This window comes from Canis aureus, chromosome 15 (assembly GCF_053574225.1).
Source record: "Canis aureus isolate CA01 chromosome 15, VMU_Caureus_v.1.0, whole genome shotgun sequence".
NCBI classification, from domain to species: Eukaryota; Metazoa; Chordata; class Mammalia; order Carnivora; family Canidae; genus Canis; species Canis aureus.
The window spans coordinates 32,606,116-32,620,723 of NC_135625.1; the positions used below are offsets into that span (position 1 = coordinate 32,606,116).

The window sequence follows — 14,608 nt, forward strand, 5'->3', positions numbered from 1 at the left end:
AGTTTCCTGCACTATCTGCTATGTTAAAACATATAGAGAAAAATCTGTTGGAAGTGACTTGAATCTATAGTCTAATAGCTGGCATTTTAATCAGGATTGTTACTAGTGATCACTTTATTCTTTTATAGCAATCAGTCATTACAATGCTCATAATCTATTGGTCTCTATGTGCTTGTATGAATACAGTGGCCAAATCTATTCTTTCACACCTACTGAACCTGCTTCACCACCAACCTGCTCCTCATTGTTAGATCCCTTCTCTTTTACTCAGGCTTGGCAGGCTGGCCACCAGAGCCTCTTAGGTGACCTGAGAGAGAGAGTTCATTGCCTGCAAGAGATCATTCACGTGGGCTGAGTAGCATCCTATAGGCAGAGATAGAACTTGGCTTTCTTGGTACTTTCCTCGTTTGAAATATTTACTACTTCTTGCCCAAACTCCTCAAAATTCTTCATCTGGGACTCCTTTGCCATGTTCTCATAGAATTGATGAATCAAGGATTGATAAATCAACTGGGTGGATGTTTGTCAGTGAAGTCTCCCTGTAGTTTGCTTTATAAAAAACTACATGGATAGAAAACAAAACTAAACCAAAATGGATTGTATCCTTTGGAGAAGTTTAACAATTAGGTTGGATTGCTAAACCTGAGATACCCATTTAGAGCCACTGGCTGCCTATTGGTCATGGCAGCTGCCAAGAAATTTAAAAGGGGGCCAGCATGGGTGAGTGGCTGCATATGCTTCAGGGGGACAAGGCTGCCCTGTGAGCCTACCTTACCCAAAATAATAGGTTGAAAGGTGAAATGGAGTTTCCACAGAACATTTCCTAGGCAATGCCATTTCAAGAGACAAATGATGGCATCTACAGTTCTTTGGTCCTCTTAGGAAGGAAAACTTTACAGTTTTTTGTTAAATATTTTCAAACTAAGCTTTGCTAGCATTCTGAGCTTTACAGTTATCATGACTTATCCCATTTTTAGGGATTTCTTAATAAATCTCACACAAAGATACTTTCCAACAACTGGATGAGGTCCCATGGGTGATCTGTAAAAGCTCCTACCAACCTTGTTAGAGTAATTTGACTGATAAAAGGTAGATGCCAGGGGACAGCTGGGTGGCTCAGTCCGTTAAGCATCCGACTCTTGATTTTGGTTCAGGTCATGATCTCAGGGTCGTGAGACTGAGCCTCACATCAGGCTCCACACTGGGCATGGAGCCTGCTTAAGATTCTCTCTCTCTGTCAAAAAAAAAAAAAAAAAAAGATTCTCTCTCTCTCTCCCTCTGTTCCTCCCCACCACATGCACTCTTTCTCTTAAAAAATGAGAAAAATGAGAGAGGTAAGTAGGTGCTATTGGTCATGTGTCAAAGGGGATTTGAGAGGCAAAGGGCAAGGTCTTGGGAGTGACATCAGTAATTGAAGGAAAGGGAAACCAAAGTTGCCAATTGTTGAGGGAGCAGCTGGGGCAGGAGTCAGGGACTCAAAAATTAAGTCCTAACAAAGGAAATGAAGATTGAAAGAAGATACATTCTCTGTTGTCTGCTCTTGGATCCTGAGATCTCTTCTGCGCAGATGGCCCCTGGGTCTAAATCTCTGGCTGTGACTTTTTTCCTTAATTAAAACCTTTACATCACATTGTTCTTTAAACTGTCCAGTATAAACGAAACACTTCTGTAGGATGCCAATAGAAAAGGAAGGAAGTAGATGTCCTGGTTTTAACCAGAGGAGGAGAAATTACCCCTGGCCATCAATGAGGAGATAGATTTGGAGACCAAACTGCACTATAAAATATTTTATTAACTACTTTTATTTTGAAAAAAATTTTTAGAGAAGAAGAGAAGTAGGGAAGGGGCAGAGGAAGAGGGAAAAAGAGAATTTCTTAAGCAGGCTCCACACCCAGCACAGAGCCTGATGGAGGGCTTAACCAACTAAGCCACCCTGGTGGCCCACGACTACCTTTAAAACATTCTGTCATAAGCATTTTCCTAATCAATAAAAACGTTCACATAAGAAAATTATTGAAGTGTAATATACACTCAGAAACTTGTACATAAGTTAAGTGTACAGTTTGAAGGATTTTCATAAACTGAACAGATACATCTACATGGCTAGCTCTGCAGAAGCAGTGATTTTTAATAGCTCTATCATAATCCATCATAATTTGCTTAACCATTTCTAATCCTGACCATTTTTTATGATCAATCATGCTGAAACAATATTTTATCTTTCCTCCCAAACTGTAACACCACTGCCACCATCCCCGGGGCCCCTCTGGGTTGGATACTAACGATGTCCTTCCAGTGCTTATAATGGTCTTAGATTACTTTAACATCCCGTTGGCTAGCGACTGTTTAACCTTGACCATCCCCAACCCTGGAAAATCCTGTCTGTCCATGTTATCTCCTCTAGGCTATTGAGTGTGGTGAGAGAAAGTACAGAACCATTCCAGCGAAGGCCACTACAAATTCATGCCATCCGTTCAAGGCCCTCACTGTTGTGGTATGTTCTGTGTGTGAAGATTGGGTTGTTTGTTTGCCTTCATGTTAGTGAATAGTATTGACAAAATATTCTAAGTGATGTACAACTTCTTAGTATTATCTTTGTCAGGTTTTAAAGATTAGAAGCTCATTTGCAATTTTATATTTTGAAAAGAATGCAAATGGTTGGTTTTGGAAGCTTAGATGCTTGTATAATGCTTCCTATGGTGGAATAGATGGGGTGAGTGGATGATTTTAAGTGGGACACAAACATTTTGTACATATTTCTTTTAGTGAGTCTGAGAATAAAATATAGTTAATACAGTAAACTGAATTCTCTCCGATGCCATTGCTTAGAAATAGAATAAGTTTTTAAAAGTAAGCTGAGTTAAAGTCAATTTAAAGAAAAACTGTAATTATGTAACAGGCCAGGTGGCCCACAGATGCACTGTGAAAGCGGCCATGAAATGACACGACTTCACTACCACTTAGCGGTCTTGACAGCTTTCTCTTGGGGTCCTAATAGAGGAAGAAACAGAGTTATCTAGACTATGCCAAGAAAAGAGAACCAGACCCTCAAAGCTGTACGAAAATAGGGCTTACTTCATGTTCTTGGCCTCTTTGTGTGACATTATCTCCTGGGTCAGTTTTGTGCAAAGCAGTTATTATGGAAGCAGTTATCATGTGTCAGCCAGATTTTCAGTTTATTAACATATTCTGAGATAATAGCAGCCTTTCCATTTTGAGACCAAATTTTTCAAATTACTTGTGGATGAGGATGAGTCTCTTTGTTATGTGAACATGAGTTCATGTAACAAACTCTCTTTGTTACGTTATATAATGATAAGATTTAGAGGTTTTTTTTTAAGGTTTTATTTATTTATTCATGAGAGACACACACACAGAGAGAGAGAGAGAGAGAGAGAGAGAGAGGCAGAGACATAAGTAGAGGGAGAAGCAGGCTCCCTCTTGGGAGCCCAATGCAGGACTTGATCCCAGGTTCCCCAGGATCACGATCTGAACCAAAGGCAGAGAATCAGACACTGAGCCACCCAGGCATCCCAATTGAGACGGTTTTTTAAGTCATCTCTACACCCAAAATGGGGATAGAACTCATGACCCCAAGATCAAGAGTCACACGTTCTACTGAGTGAGCCCACATGCCCCTGATTTAGGTTTTTGTTTTTGTCTTTCTAAACTCACAGTCCAGGATCAAATGGACCTGTTGGACATTCAATATTTGGGTGTCCATGTGTGTATTTGGGTGTGCCATTTGGCTCATAGTACCTTATGTTTTTATCACCTTATTTTGCTTCCACACCTAAACTAAGTCCTAAGGGAAGTCCCAAGGGAAGAAACCATGTCTTTGTCTTTTTTTTTCTTTTCTTAAATCTTCAGTACCAGTATAATAGCTTGTTAAAGTAGACATACAAATATCTATGGGCAGACATCAGGTGTATACATCCAATACTTGAAAGAAAAACCCTAGTATGGAAAAGTCCAAGCATATGCATCATGAACACACCATCTAGAACTTCCTAAACCCTGTTTCGTGGATGTATAGGAAGGCTGGGGAAAGATATCAGTTAAATGTATGCTTCCTCTTTCCTAATAGAAAAAGCAAAATACAATACACCACGGGGAAGACACTGTTGTAAGAATTACACAGCAGCCAGAGAGAGGAGAGGCTCCTGGCCTCCACGGCCAGCATGATATAAGCAATGATGAGCTGTGCGTGGGCCCAGGTGAGAGCTCTATAGAACAGCCGCATCGGCCAAGATCTGATAAACAAGCTGGCAAAGGTGTGAATCAGGTAATCAGCTTCCACCATCAGAGCCCAGCAGAGGAAACCAAACACCTGTCCTGGATGGAGTCCATGCCACCAGGCGGAGAAGGCGAATGTCTGCAGCAGTGGCCAGGCCCCGCCCTGCTGGAATACCAGGCGTCTGAGCCACCGTGCTGTGCTTTGGTTCCACTTTCTCGTGAACAGGGATATCCTGTGGGTTGTTTCCAGTGTCCAGATGTCCGCATCGGAGATGGATCCCTCCTCACCAGGGCTCTGACCAAAACCAGGTCCAAAGCCCGCTGCATGTAGGAGGGCGTCATCCAGGATCCAGCAGGAGTAGTAGGTGAGTTTGAAGAGCCCGGCTGTGGACCACATGACAAAGATGCACTGGAGCTGCTGGCAGTGGGTCAGACCTGCTCCTGCGGTCAAGGTAATCCTCAGGATTACCTTTAGGCACTCGAGGCCCAGCATCTGCAGACCCCTCCAGGGAAGAACCCAGACAGAGCGCCTGGGACACAAATTCCTGGACCTTTGAACGCAAGCCTGAAATTTCTGGAAGGAACACAGGGGGCCTCCTAGGAGAGCTGGGAAAAAGAGCAAGTAGCTGAAATAGGGGAGTGCCTTACACAGATGCTCAGACAGAGAGCTTCTGTCCCTGAGGCCTCTTGATGCTCCCTCCACTTTTCCCTCACAAATGTCCAGAGAGAGGGATGTGACCCTCTGGGTCAAGAGCATGAGGGAAGAAAGAGTGATGCAGAACCTGAAAGAGATTTATTTAAAATGTAAAAATGTTCCATATTCCTTTCATCCCATTCCAATCCCTCCCACATGACCCTACAGCAAATAGCTCTGAACAATGAAGACCGATGTCCTGCCCTGCAGTGTCCCCACAAAGACTCTTGGAGTAATTCAGACCACAGGCTACTCTGGTCAGGATCAAAAGGTAAATCATTAGTCAGGCAACTAAAAAAATGACAAGGAATATTATGGGGAAATATTCTAATATTCCTAAGAGTGGCTTATACAGATTAGGATCAGAGACCCGGGAGAAATTTGCCATAGAAGAAACAAAAATTTATTATTGAAGGGACTCTAAGAAGATGAAGATTTTAAATATGAACCAGTCCCTGATAGTAAGATTCTGCAGGCTTTGGGATCTGTGCTCAGGAACGGTGAGTCAAGCTAGGGGTTCAGGGTGTGCACTGAGTCATTAGCAGTTTGAGTTGTGTTCTTAACCAATCACCTGAACTGCTTCTGCTTCAGTGTCACAAGGTAGAGAAGATCCTGCTGGCAAGGCTATTATGGAGAAAATTAATGAAAATTATAAGATGCCTTCTACAATCAGGAACGCTCCCCTGTGGAGAGAAAATTGCACTGTTTCCCACCTGCTGCTGTTTCTGTGAGTCTGAGGACAACTCATCTCCTCACCTGACTTATCCAAGCAGTTAGCAAGGTAGCCTCCAAACGCCACCAACCCTTGTTTGTACACCTGCTGTCATGGGCTGAATGTGTTCCCCTCCAAATTCATATATTGAAGCCATAACCCCCAGTACCTCAGAATATGACTGTATTTGGAGATAGGATGATGAAGTTAAAATGAGGTCACTGGGGTAAACCCTAATCATATATGACTGGTGTCCTTATAAGAAGAGGGGATTAGGACCCAGACACCCGCAGAGAGAAAACCAGATGAGGACACAGGGAAAGACAGCTGTCTACAAGGCAAGGAGAGAGACCTCGGAAGAAGGTGAACCTGCCAACACCTTGACCTCAAACTTCCAGGCTCCAGAGGAAGTAAATTTCTGTTGTGTGAGCCACCCGGTCTTCGGTACTTTGTTAAGACAGCCAGAGCAAACTAATCCATCTTCCCATTTTAGCTCTGGCTCAGCCCTCTTCCCATCGGCCAGATCCTGTTCAGCTTGCTCCTCTGGCCCCTATCAGGTCCCAGCTTCCTACAGAAATCCTAATTCACCACACCCTAGTTAGTAATCCCCACTCCCTACCCACTTGCCATCTTGCCTCTTCTTCCAAGAAGCAAACCCTAAAGCCTCTGGTAAAACGATGAAGATAAAGAAAAGAATTCCGGCTGTGGTAAGGATGGCAAAATGAGCAAACCAGTGGCAAACTGAAATCAGAGAGGTGACCCTCCTCAACAGGTCTCAGCCCTTGTTCTCTGAGTGACCATGGACCCACAACCACTTGTGATAATAGAGGAAGCCATTGACCACAGGCCCCAAGATTGCAGAGATACCTGATTTCCCCTAACCTTGGTGATGTTACCGACTTATGAAAACAGTTCTCTAGACTATAATTAGTGTCTGATTCTCTTTCCTAGACTGGGTAACCACCCTTCCTCTGGGAGACTGGAACAGCTGAGTCTCAATGAAAGCAAAACTCTTGCTCAGCAACTTCCATGGGAAGGCAGCAAAGGTTTACAGTGGTCCTTCCTGGTCCTGCTAACGGGGAGGAGAGCTACTGGCTGTGTGTCCAAACCACCCACTCTGAGCTGAGCAAACTGTGCTTAGTCACCTCCAGGCAGGCCTCATCTGTGGGCACTGGGACTCCTGCTTCAGCGCCTTTTTCAGGCACAACGATAACTAAAGCTAAGTGCGAGACACTGTGCTACACAGGCAACACATGGTAGTTATTTATAGTCATATAATTACACTTATATTATCTCGAACATGAGTCTTGCAAGACAGCTATTGTCACACACACACACATATACATATACAAATGCACACACATTATTTTTTTTACGAAAAGAAATTGAGGCTGAGAGGTTAAATGACTTGCTTAAGGTTGCACCGCTCAAATGGGCAAGATTTCGGATTTAAACTCAATACCCAAGTTCTTTCCACCTCCACCATGGTGCAAGCTAAGCCTTGGTTGCTTTCGTATAGCCGAATGAACAGGCTGCTTTACCTCACGGAAGGACGTTCTTGCAGATAATACTCAGTATAGTGCAGCCCCAGGTGACACAGCGTCTGCCAGCCCATCTGAAAGAGGAAAGCCCACCTGTGGACATCCTGTGGGCCCAGCGAGCAAATCAGAACCGTGGCACACAGAGCAGGGATGAAGACCAGCATAGCAAAGGGACCCATAGCAGCCAAGGCCAGGGCGGCCCCCCCAGCCAAGAGAAAGAGGTATCTGAAAGAAAAGGACATGTGTGAGACTGATTTGGAATGGTGTGACAAATGAGTCACTCCCGATATCATTCTGGATACTCCAAAGGAGCTAAGCCCCATGTAGCACCTAAAGAAGCCATACTGTTATCACCCCAAAGTCTTTTTGTTTTTCTGAAGGAAAGAACCAAGGGAGAAAAAGCCAGAGTCCATTCGAAATGACTATCTCAGGAGATAATTTTTTTTAAAGATCTTATTTATTTATTTATTTATTTATTTATTTATTTATTTATTTTATTTATTTGACAGAGAGAGAGAGAGCATGAGCAGGGGGAGGAGCAAGGGGAGAGGGACAAGCAGACTTCCCACTGAGCAGGGAGCCCAATGAGGGGCTCGATCCCAGGACCCCAGGATCATGACCTGAGCTGACGGCAGACACTTATCGAACTGAGTCACCCAGGCGCCCCTCTCAGGAGACAAATTTTGATTCCCACCTTAGTGATCCTGCAAACCTCTCTTTGATGTCCACCACTCAAGTGGGAACAATACCTGCCCCTGATAATCCTGTGGGTCACAGCTCCAGAAGGTTTCCTGATGGGGATATCTTAAAAATCTAGTGGCTTATTGCCTGAATGAAAAGTGTTGTGAACCTAGCCAGCTGAGGATCTAGGAAAGCTCTCTAGACATCACTTCATCGAGATGAGGCTGGCTCTTCCCTTTTTTTGCTGGGTTACATTGCCCTGAACCATTCCACAGACAGTGGGAAAGGTGACGCCATGCCACTCTCTAAGTGTTTGAAAACTCAATTAGAAAATCTTTATAGGTGCTCTTTACCCTCCTGACTGCACTTTAAGATCATATGAGTTGGTGGGTTTTTTAATGTTGTTTGTGGAAACTTCCTCCCTCGGAAGCTGGTAGATGACCTGAGAATGTGCAGAGACCTGGGGGACTTCACATTATAAGGACTCAGTTCTGTCCATAGTATATGGAGGTTGGTTGGTTGGCTGGTTTTACAAAGTTTGCTGTTTTGTTTTTGTTTTTGTTTTTAGTAATCACTATACCCGACATGGGGCTTAAACTCATGACCTGAGATTAAGAGTCATAGGCTCTCCCAAATGGGTCAGCCAGGTGCCCCCGTTTGTTTTAATTGGTACCAAATTAATAAATCTGAATGAAGAGGTGTGAAAATAGGTACTGACTACTCAGGGATAGGAAAATTGAGTCAAAGAGGCCTATGTTTTGTTGACCATCACTGGGTATATTCCATGGCTCCGTGGCACAGTGACACACACACAGTGGTGAGAGTGTCATTCTTGGGAGGGACTAGTAGGCTCCCCAGTGTGAGAAGCTCTATCACACAAGGCAGGGGCCATTTCTGCGCTTCTCTTTGAGCTAACCCACCCCAATCAATGCTGTGGGCCAAACCTTCACCTCCCTGCCATGGAAAAATAAGGGGTACACATATTTCTTACCCAGCAGAAGTGGAAGCTGGAAGTAGCAACTGCCCTAAGGCTTTGTAAACATTAAAATGTTTACACACGTACAATGTAGGCTACATGGTATGTTGAGTGCTTATTTTATTCTAGGCATTGTGCTAATAATCCCTTTCTAAGAAATATCTTTATTTATCCTTAAAATACACTCATGACATAGGCATTATTATTTCCATTTCACAGATCAACTTGGAGAGAATTTATTCACATACACAAGGACACTCAGGAAGGGAGGGACCCAGGACCCATTAGGCTGACTCCAAAGCCAGAAATCTTAACCCTCTGGGAGTTAACTTTTGTTTTTGCACTTGTTTTGCTTTATTGTTTGTGATTCTTTCTCAATAGGAAACTTTTTTACAACCACCCTCCCATCTCCTAAATGAAGGAAAGGCTATTGACCAGTTGTGAACTTGTAGTAACTATAGATTGTGTATGTAATAACATACCAAATTCAGAAATTCTAACTGATTATTAGATACAGCTAGATTTTACTTAAAACCCCCAATGTATTAAAATGTTAATTTCTGGGATGTCTGGGTAGCTCAGTGGTTAAGCGTCTGCCTTTAGCTAAGGTCATGATCCCGGGGTCCTAGGATTGAGTCCCACATCAGGTTCCCTACAGGGAGCCTGGTTCTCCCTCTGCCTATGTCTCTGCCTCTCTCTCTTTGTCTCTAATCAGTAGATAAATAAAATATTTTTTTAATAAAATCTTTTTTAAAAAAATTTAATTTCTAAAACAAGTGAATTATTAGGAGGTAGCCCTTTGGCAATGGATTTTCACTTTACAAAAGGATATTCCGCAAACTTCTTTAAAAACAGAGACTATCTTGAGCGCCTGGGTGGCACAGTCCATTGAGCATCTGACTCTTGGTTCCAGCTCATGTTTGATCTGGGGTCATGAGATCAAGCCCCAATTTGGGCTCCATGCTCAGCAGGGTGTCTGCTTAAAATTATCTCTTCTTATCCCTCTGCCCCTCCTCCCTGCTCTCTCTCTCTCTCTCTAAAATAAAATAAGTCTTTAAAACGGGACTGTCTCTCATGTATAGAATCTACTAGCTATACAAAAATCATTTCAATCAAGTTATCAAATCTCTAGTGACAATAATTTTTAAATCCCAGATTGAGATATAGTTAATCTAACATATTTTTTGACTTATTCCATTTCTCTGAGAAACCATACAAAGGCATTTTTAAAATCACTTAGTTATATATTTAACAAAATTTAATTTTGTTGAAAATGATAAAATTCCATGAACTTAGGACTGTTCAAGAATATGGAGGACATATGGTAGGGATATAGATGTATCTGTTGGGGAATTCTTGTACCATCTCAATATCTATCTCTCCCTAGAGTTTATTTTTATCCTTTTCCCATTTAATGTAAACCTACCAAACTTTGAGTCAATGCAGTCATGATGTCAATTTCCAGTTCCATTTCACTCTATCAGGGATACTTATAACCAAGCAATCAATAATCAGTGATAGTGATAATCACTTAAAAACAACCATATAATTAATTATTGAATCTTCATGTCTGCATCCCAATCTGTGCTTTTTGATCTACTATGGTATTCATAAATGTAAGAGTAAAATTAGTCCTTAAGCCTACCTGGCATGGATGGAAAATGAATCCATAATGCAGAGATAATTAAACAGAAGTGCAAAAGGAAAAGCAGCCCCTTGATAAAGTGATACAGGATGAAGGAAAAACAGCTGAAGCCAATCCATTATGAACCGGGACAAAGATACTGTCCTTTTCAGAGTCCTTAACAGGTGCCTTTCTGTAAGAGAAACCTCAAGCAGGCTCTCTATGATCTTTTTATATGGCTCAGGAAGGCCTGGGTGAATACAGAACAAACAAAAGGGCTGGCAGGAAGCAGTATAAAAGTTGACTTTGTGATAAAGGGAACTGCACTATAGAAACCAAAACACATTTGGGTATTATATTAAGAATGTACAGAAAACATTGCTTTCAGAAGTTCTCGTTTTGTTTAGTTTACATACTGCATTGTTTGCCTTTCCAGTCATCTGTCATATTTTCTTCACTAAGCTCATGAAAAATCTTATTTTCCAGTTGTGAACAGATAACCAGTCTGCTGGCAAAGGGGAGCAAGGACATGAGCATGAGGAAGGGAGGCAGGTTCTCAAAGAGCAGAAGGATTCCTCCTCCCAACCATCGCTGTCCTCCTTCTGCTATTTCTTTCTCTTTTTTTTCATAGTACCTATCACCACCTCTTACGTATCTATTTCTCAACTAGTTTGTTGTCTGTCCCCAGCTATAATGTAAGCTCTAAAAGGGAGAAATTTTGTTTTGTTTATTGCTGTATCCCCCGCATATAGAACCGTACTGGGCATATGCTTTATACTCAGTAAATACATATGAAACTTTAAAAGGGTTTAAGGAAGTAAAGTGTAGAGAGGAACATTTAAGATGCTTTTCTCCAGAGCATGGTCAAGAAATACAAGAGACTCCCTAGAAGCAAGACAAAAACAAATCATCTCTTGGCTAGTAGAGTCCATCTACTGAGCCCAGAGTATTAGAGTGATGTACCTGACTGGCCATTTTTCATCTCTGAAGACACATGCAACAGCAAGCAGCCTTAAATAAAGGACAGGAGAGTACAGCCTGATACAAAAGCATCTTAAGGGCCAGGACCACCTCTTAGTGAGAGATAGCTATGCAAAGAAGGAAAAGCAGAGAGAGAATCTCCTATTAACTAAGGGACTCTAAGCTAAATCTCATCTGACACTGAACTCCTTGATTAAAAAATTAGGAATAGGATGGCTGGGTTGCTCAGTGGTTGAGCCTCTTCCTTCATGATCGCAGGGATCTGGGATTGAGTCCCACATCAGGTTCCTCACAGGGACCCTACTTCTCTCCCTGCCTATGTCTCTACCTCTCTCTCTGTGTCTCTCATGAATAAACAAATAAAATCTTAAAAAAAAAAATTAGGAGCATCTGGGTGGACCAGCCAGTTAAATGTCTACCTTGGGCTGGGGTCATGATCTCAGGGTCCTGGGACAGAACTCCCACATCAGGCTCCCTGCTCAGTGGGGAGCCTACTTCTTCCTCTCCCTCTGCCCTGCCCTCAGTTGTATTCTCTCATTCCCTCTCTCTCAAATAAATAAAATCTTTTTTTAAAATGAGATATAATAAAGCCTGTCTCAACAGAATCATTATGAAGATTAGATAAAGTATGTAAAAGCATGGAGTCTAAAGCTGGTTGATGACTGTAGTTGAAAGTAAAACAATTGGATAACAATAAAAATGGCAGCATTATTGGGCTACCATTTTATGATAGATTGGTGCCAGGCACTAGGAATATAAAGATGAATAAGACATGGCCCCTGCCTTCAAGCAGCTCTCCATCTACTAGAGAGATGGAAATGGCAATGAATACTTTCATCCAAGAACTACAGGAGCTGTATACCATGGGTATCCAGTAGTGGTAAATAAAGAAGCAATTATCTGCGAAGATAGGGCATTTTTAAAAAGCAAGAGAAACAGAAATGCTTAAAATGGCACTGGAGGGAGGTTTCCAAACAGATGGACGGCTTATTCCACGCCACAGGTAGCACAAAGATCTAGACGACAGTAGAACAATGAATAAGCTCACATAATATTAAACATATTAAAATGCAATCACATCCCCCATGAAATATAATTGTTAGGTACAGAAGAATTGAGTTGCAGTTAATTTGTTGGGAAAAAAGTTACTCCTTTTGTGTTTGTTTTAAATATTTATTAAGTCCTACTTGTCGTTTTCTTTTTGTGTTTTGGAATCAGTACATTTTTTAAAAAGATTTTATTAGAAAGTGAATGCATGAGCAGGGGGGAGAGGCAGAGGGAGAGGGAGAAACAGACTCCCCACCGAGCAGGGAGCCCCACATGGAGCTCAATCCCAGGCCCCCAGGGTCATGCTTTAGCCAAAGGCAGACACTTAACTGACTGAGCCACCCAGGCACCCCTGAAATCAGTACATTTTATTTTCAGGTCTCAGTTCGTAGGTCCCAAAAAAGCTTATAGGCTCTAGACACTGTACCTAATGTTGATAAAATGGTCCTTCTCGCATGTTATCATGGTTAATTATTGTATCGTATTGTATTGTATCGACTCAGGCTTCCAATCAGTCCATAAGAACAAAGACTGAGGTTTCCTAAAGAAGCAGCAATTCTACCTCCAAATTGGGACATAGAAACCCTGAGTTTCCAGCATGTAGATTTTGGATTTGAGACTGCAAAATCAACTCTTCCCTGAATTTCCAGCCCATAGGTCTGCTTCTATGAATTTCAGATTTGCTAGCTCCCATAATCACATAAGCCAACTCCTAAAATAAATGTGCGTGTGTAATCTCCCATGGTTCTGTTTCTCTGGAGAACTCTAATACACATGCCTTAGAAGTCTTTCAAATTAATTTAGACAGACATTGCTTGAAAAGGGGTAAGTGCTTATATGCTTGGGGACCATAGAATGGTTCTAAATTTGTCCATATATTTATTCAGTAATTTTTAAAAGATGTTATTTATTTATTTATTCATGAGAGACATACAGAGAGAGAGAGAGGCAGAGACACAGGCAGAGGGAGAAGCAGGCTCCATGCAGGGAGCCCGATGTGGGACTCGATCCCAGGTCTCCAGGATCACACCCTGGGCTGAAGGCGGCGCTAAACCGCTGAGCCACCAGGGCTGCCCTCAATAATTTTTTTGAGTATCAACTATATTTCAGGTACTGTGGTCAGTATTGAGTAAAGAGTGGTGACAACTTTATGTGTCTACTTTCAAGGAACTTAGTATTTGGGGGAGATAATAAAATAAAAAAATTACAGCAGCTGAATGGTCCTTTTTTTTCCTTTTCTTTTTTTTAAAGATTTTATTTATTCATGAGAGAGACAGAGAGGCAGAGACATAGGCAGAGACATAGGCAGAGAAGCAGGCTCCATACAGGGAGCCCAATGTGGGGTTCGATCCTGGGACTCCAGGACCATGCCTGGGCTGAAGCTAAACAGCTGAGCCACCCAGGGATCCTTGCATTTTTCTTATGTAAACTCTATACCCAATGTGGGGCTCAAACTTGAGACCCCAACATCAAGAGTCTCATGCTCTACTGAATGAGCCAACCAGGCACCTGAATGAGGGGTCCTCTTCTTATTCCATGGAGAAAACCAACAATATAGCAAGAATGACCTGATTGGGTGGTTAGAGACGGTTTCTCTGAGGGTGGTGGTCAGTTTTTTCTATCAATTTAGCTAGAATACGATTCCCAGTTATTCAATCCAACACCAGCCTAAGTGACATTTTGAAGGTATTTCATAGATGTGAGTAAAGTTCATATCCAATTGACTTTAAAGAAGAGAGATTACTGGGATCCCTGGGTGGCGCAGCGGTTTGACGCCTGCCTTTGGCCCAGGGCGCGATCCTGGGGACCCGGGATCGAGTCCCACGTCGGGCTCCCGGTGCATGGAGCCTGCTTCTCCCTCTGCCTGTGTCTCTGCCTCTCTCTCTCTCACTGTGTGCCTATCATAAAAAAAAAAAAAAAAAAGAGAGATTACCCTAGATAATCTGGGTGGGCCTGACCCAATCAGTTAAAAGGCTTTAAGAGCAAACCTGGAGCTTCCCTGAAGATATTCCACCCATAGACAGCAGCTTCACCGCATGCATGAGAATTCAAGCCTGCCCTACAGACTTCTTGGCTATGCAGACTCCACAATCATGTAAACCGATTCCTTGCAATA

At 42.4% G+C, this 14,608-nt stretch overlaps 1 protein-coding gene across 1 annotated transcript; it reads right to left on the reverse strand.

Annotated features, from left to right (window-relative positions):
- Nucleotides 1–3,149: 3,149 nt before the first annotated feature.
- MBOAT4 (membrane bound ghrelin O-acyltransferase MBOAT4) lies at nucleotides 3,150–10,654 on the reverse strand. Its single transcript, XM_077849009.1, has 3 exons — nucleotides 10,486–10,654; nucleotides 7,184–7,408; nucleotides 3,150–5,018 (listed from the first exon to the last, which is right to left on the reverse strand). Exons 1-3 carry the CDS (start codon nucleotides 10,602–10,604, stop codon nucleotides 4,055–4,057), a joined length of 1,308 nt encoding a protein of 435 aa, XP_077705135.1. The 5' UTR covers nucleotides 10,605–10,654; the 3' UTR covers nucleotides 3,150–4,054.
- Between the last annotated feature and the right edge of the window lie 3,954 nt (nucleotides 10,655–14,608).

What these genes read in the sequence shown, in the direction of transcription:
- MBOAT4 (XM_077849009.1), bottom strand. Translation starts at nt 10,604, where the DNA reads ATGGATTGGCTTCAGCTGTTTTTCCTTCATCCTGTATCACTTTATCAA. An exon ending in TCATTTTCCATCCATGCCAG is followed by an intron (nt 7,409 to 10,485) that starts GTAGGCTTAAGG and finishes CTTTTCTTTCAG; the next exon opens with ATACCTCTTTCTCTTGGCTG. An exon ending in CAAGAACGTCCTTCCGTGAG is followed by an intron (nt 5,019 to 7,183) that starts GTAAAGCAGCCT and finishes AATCTCTTTCAG; the next exon opens with GTTCTGCATCACTCTTTCTT.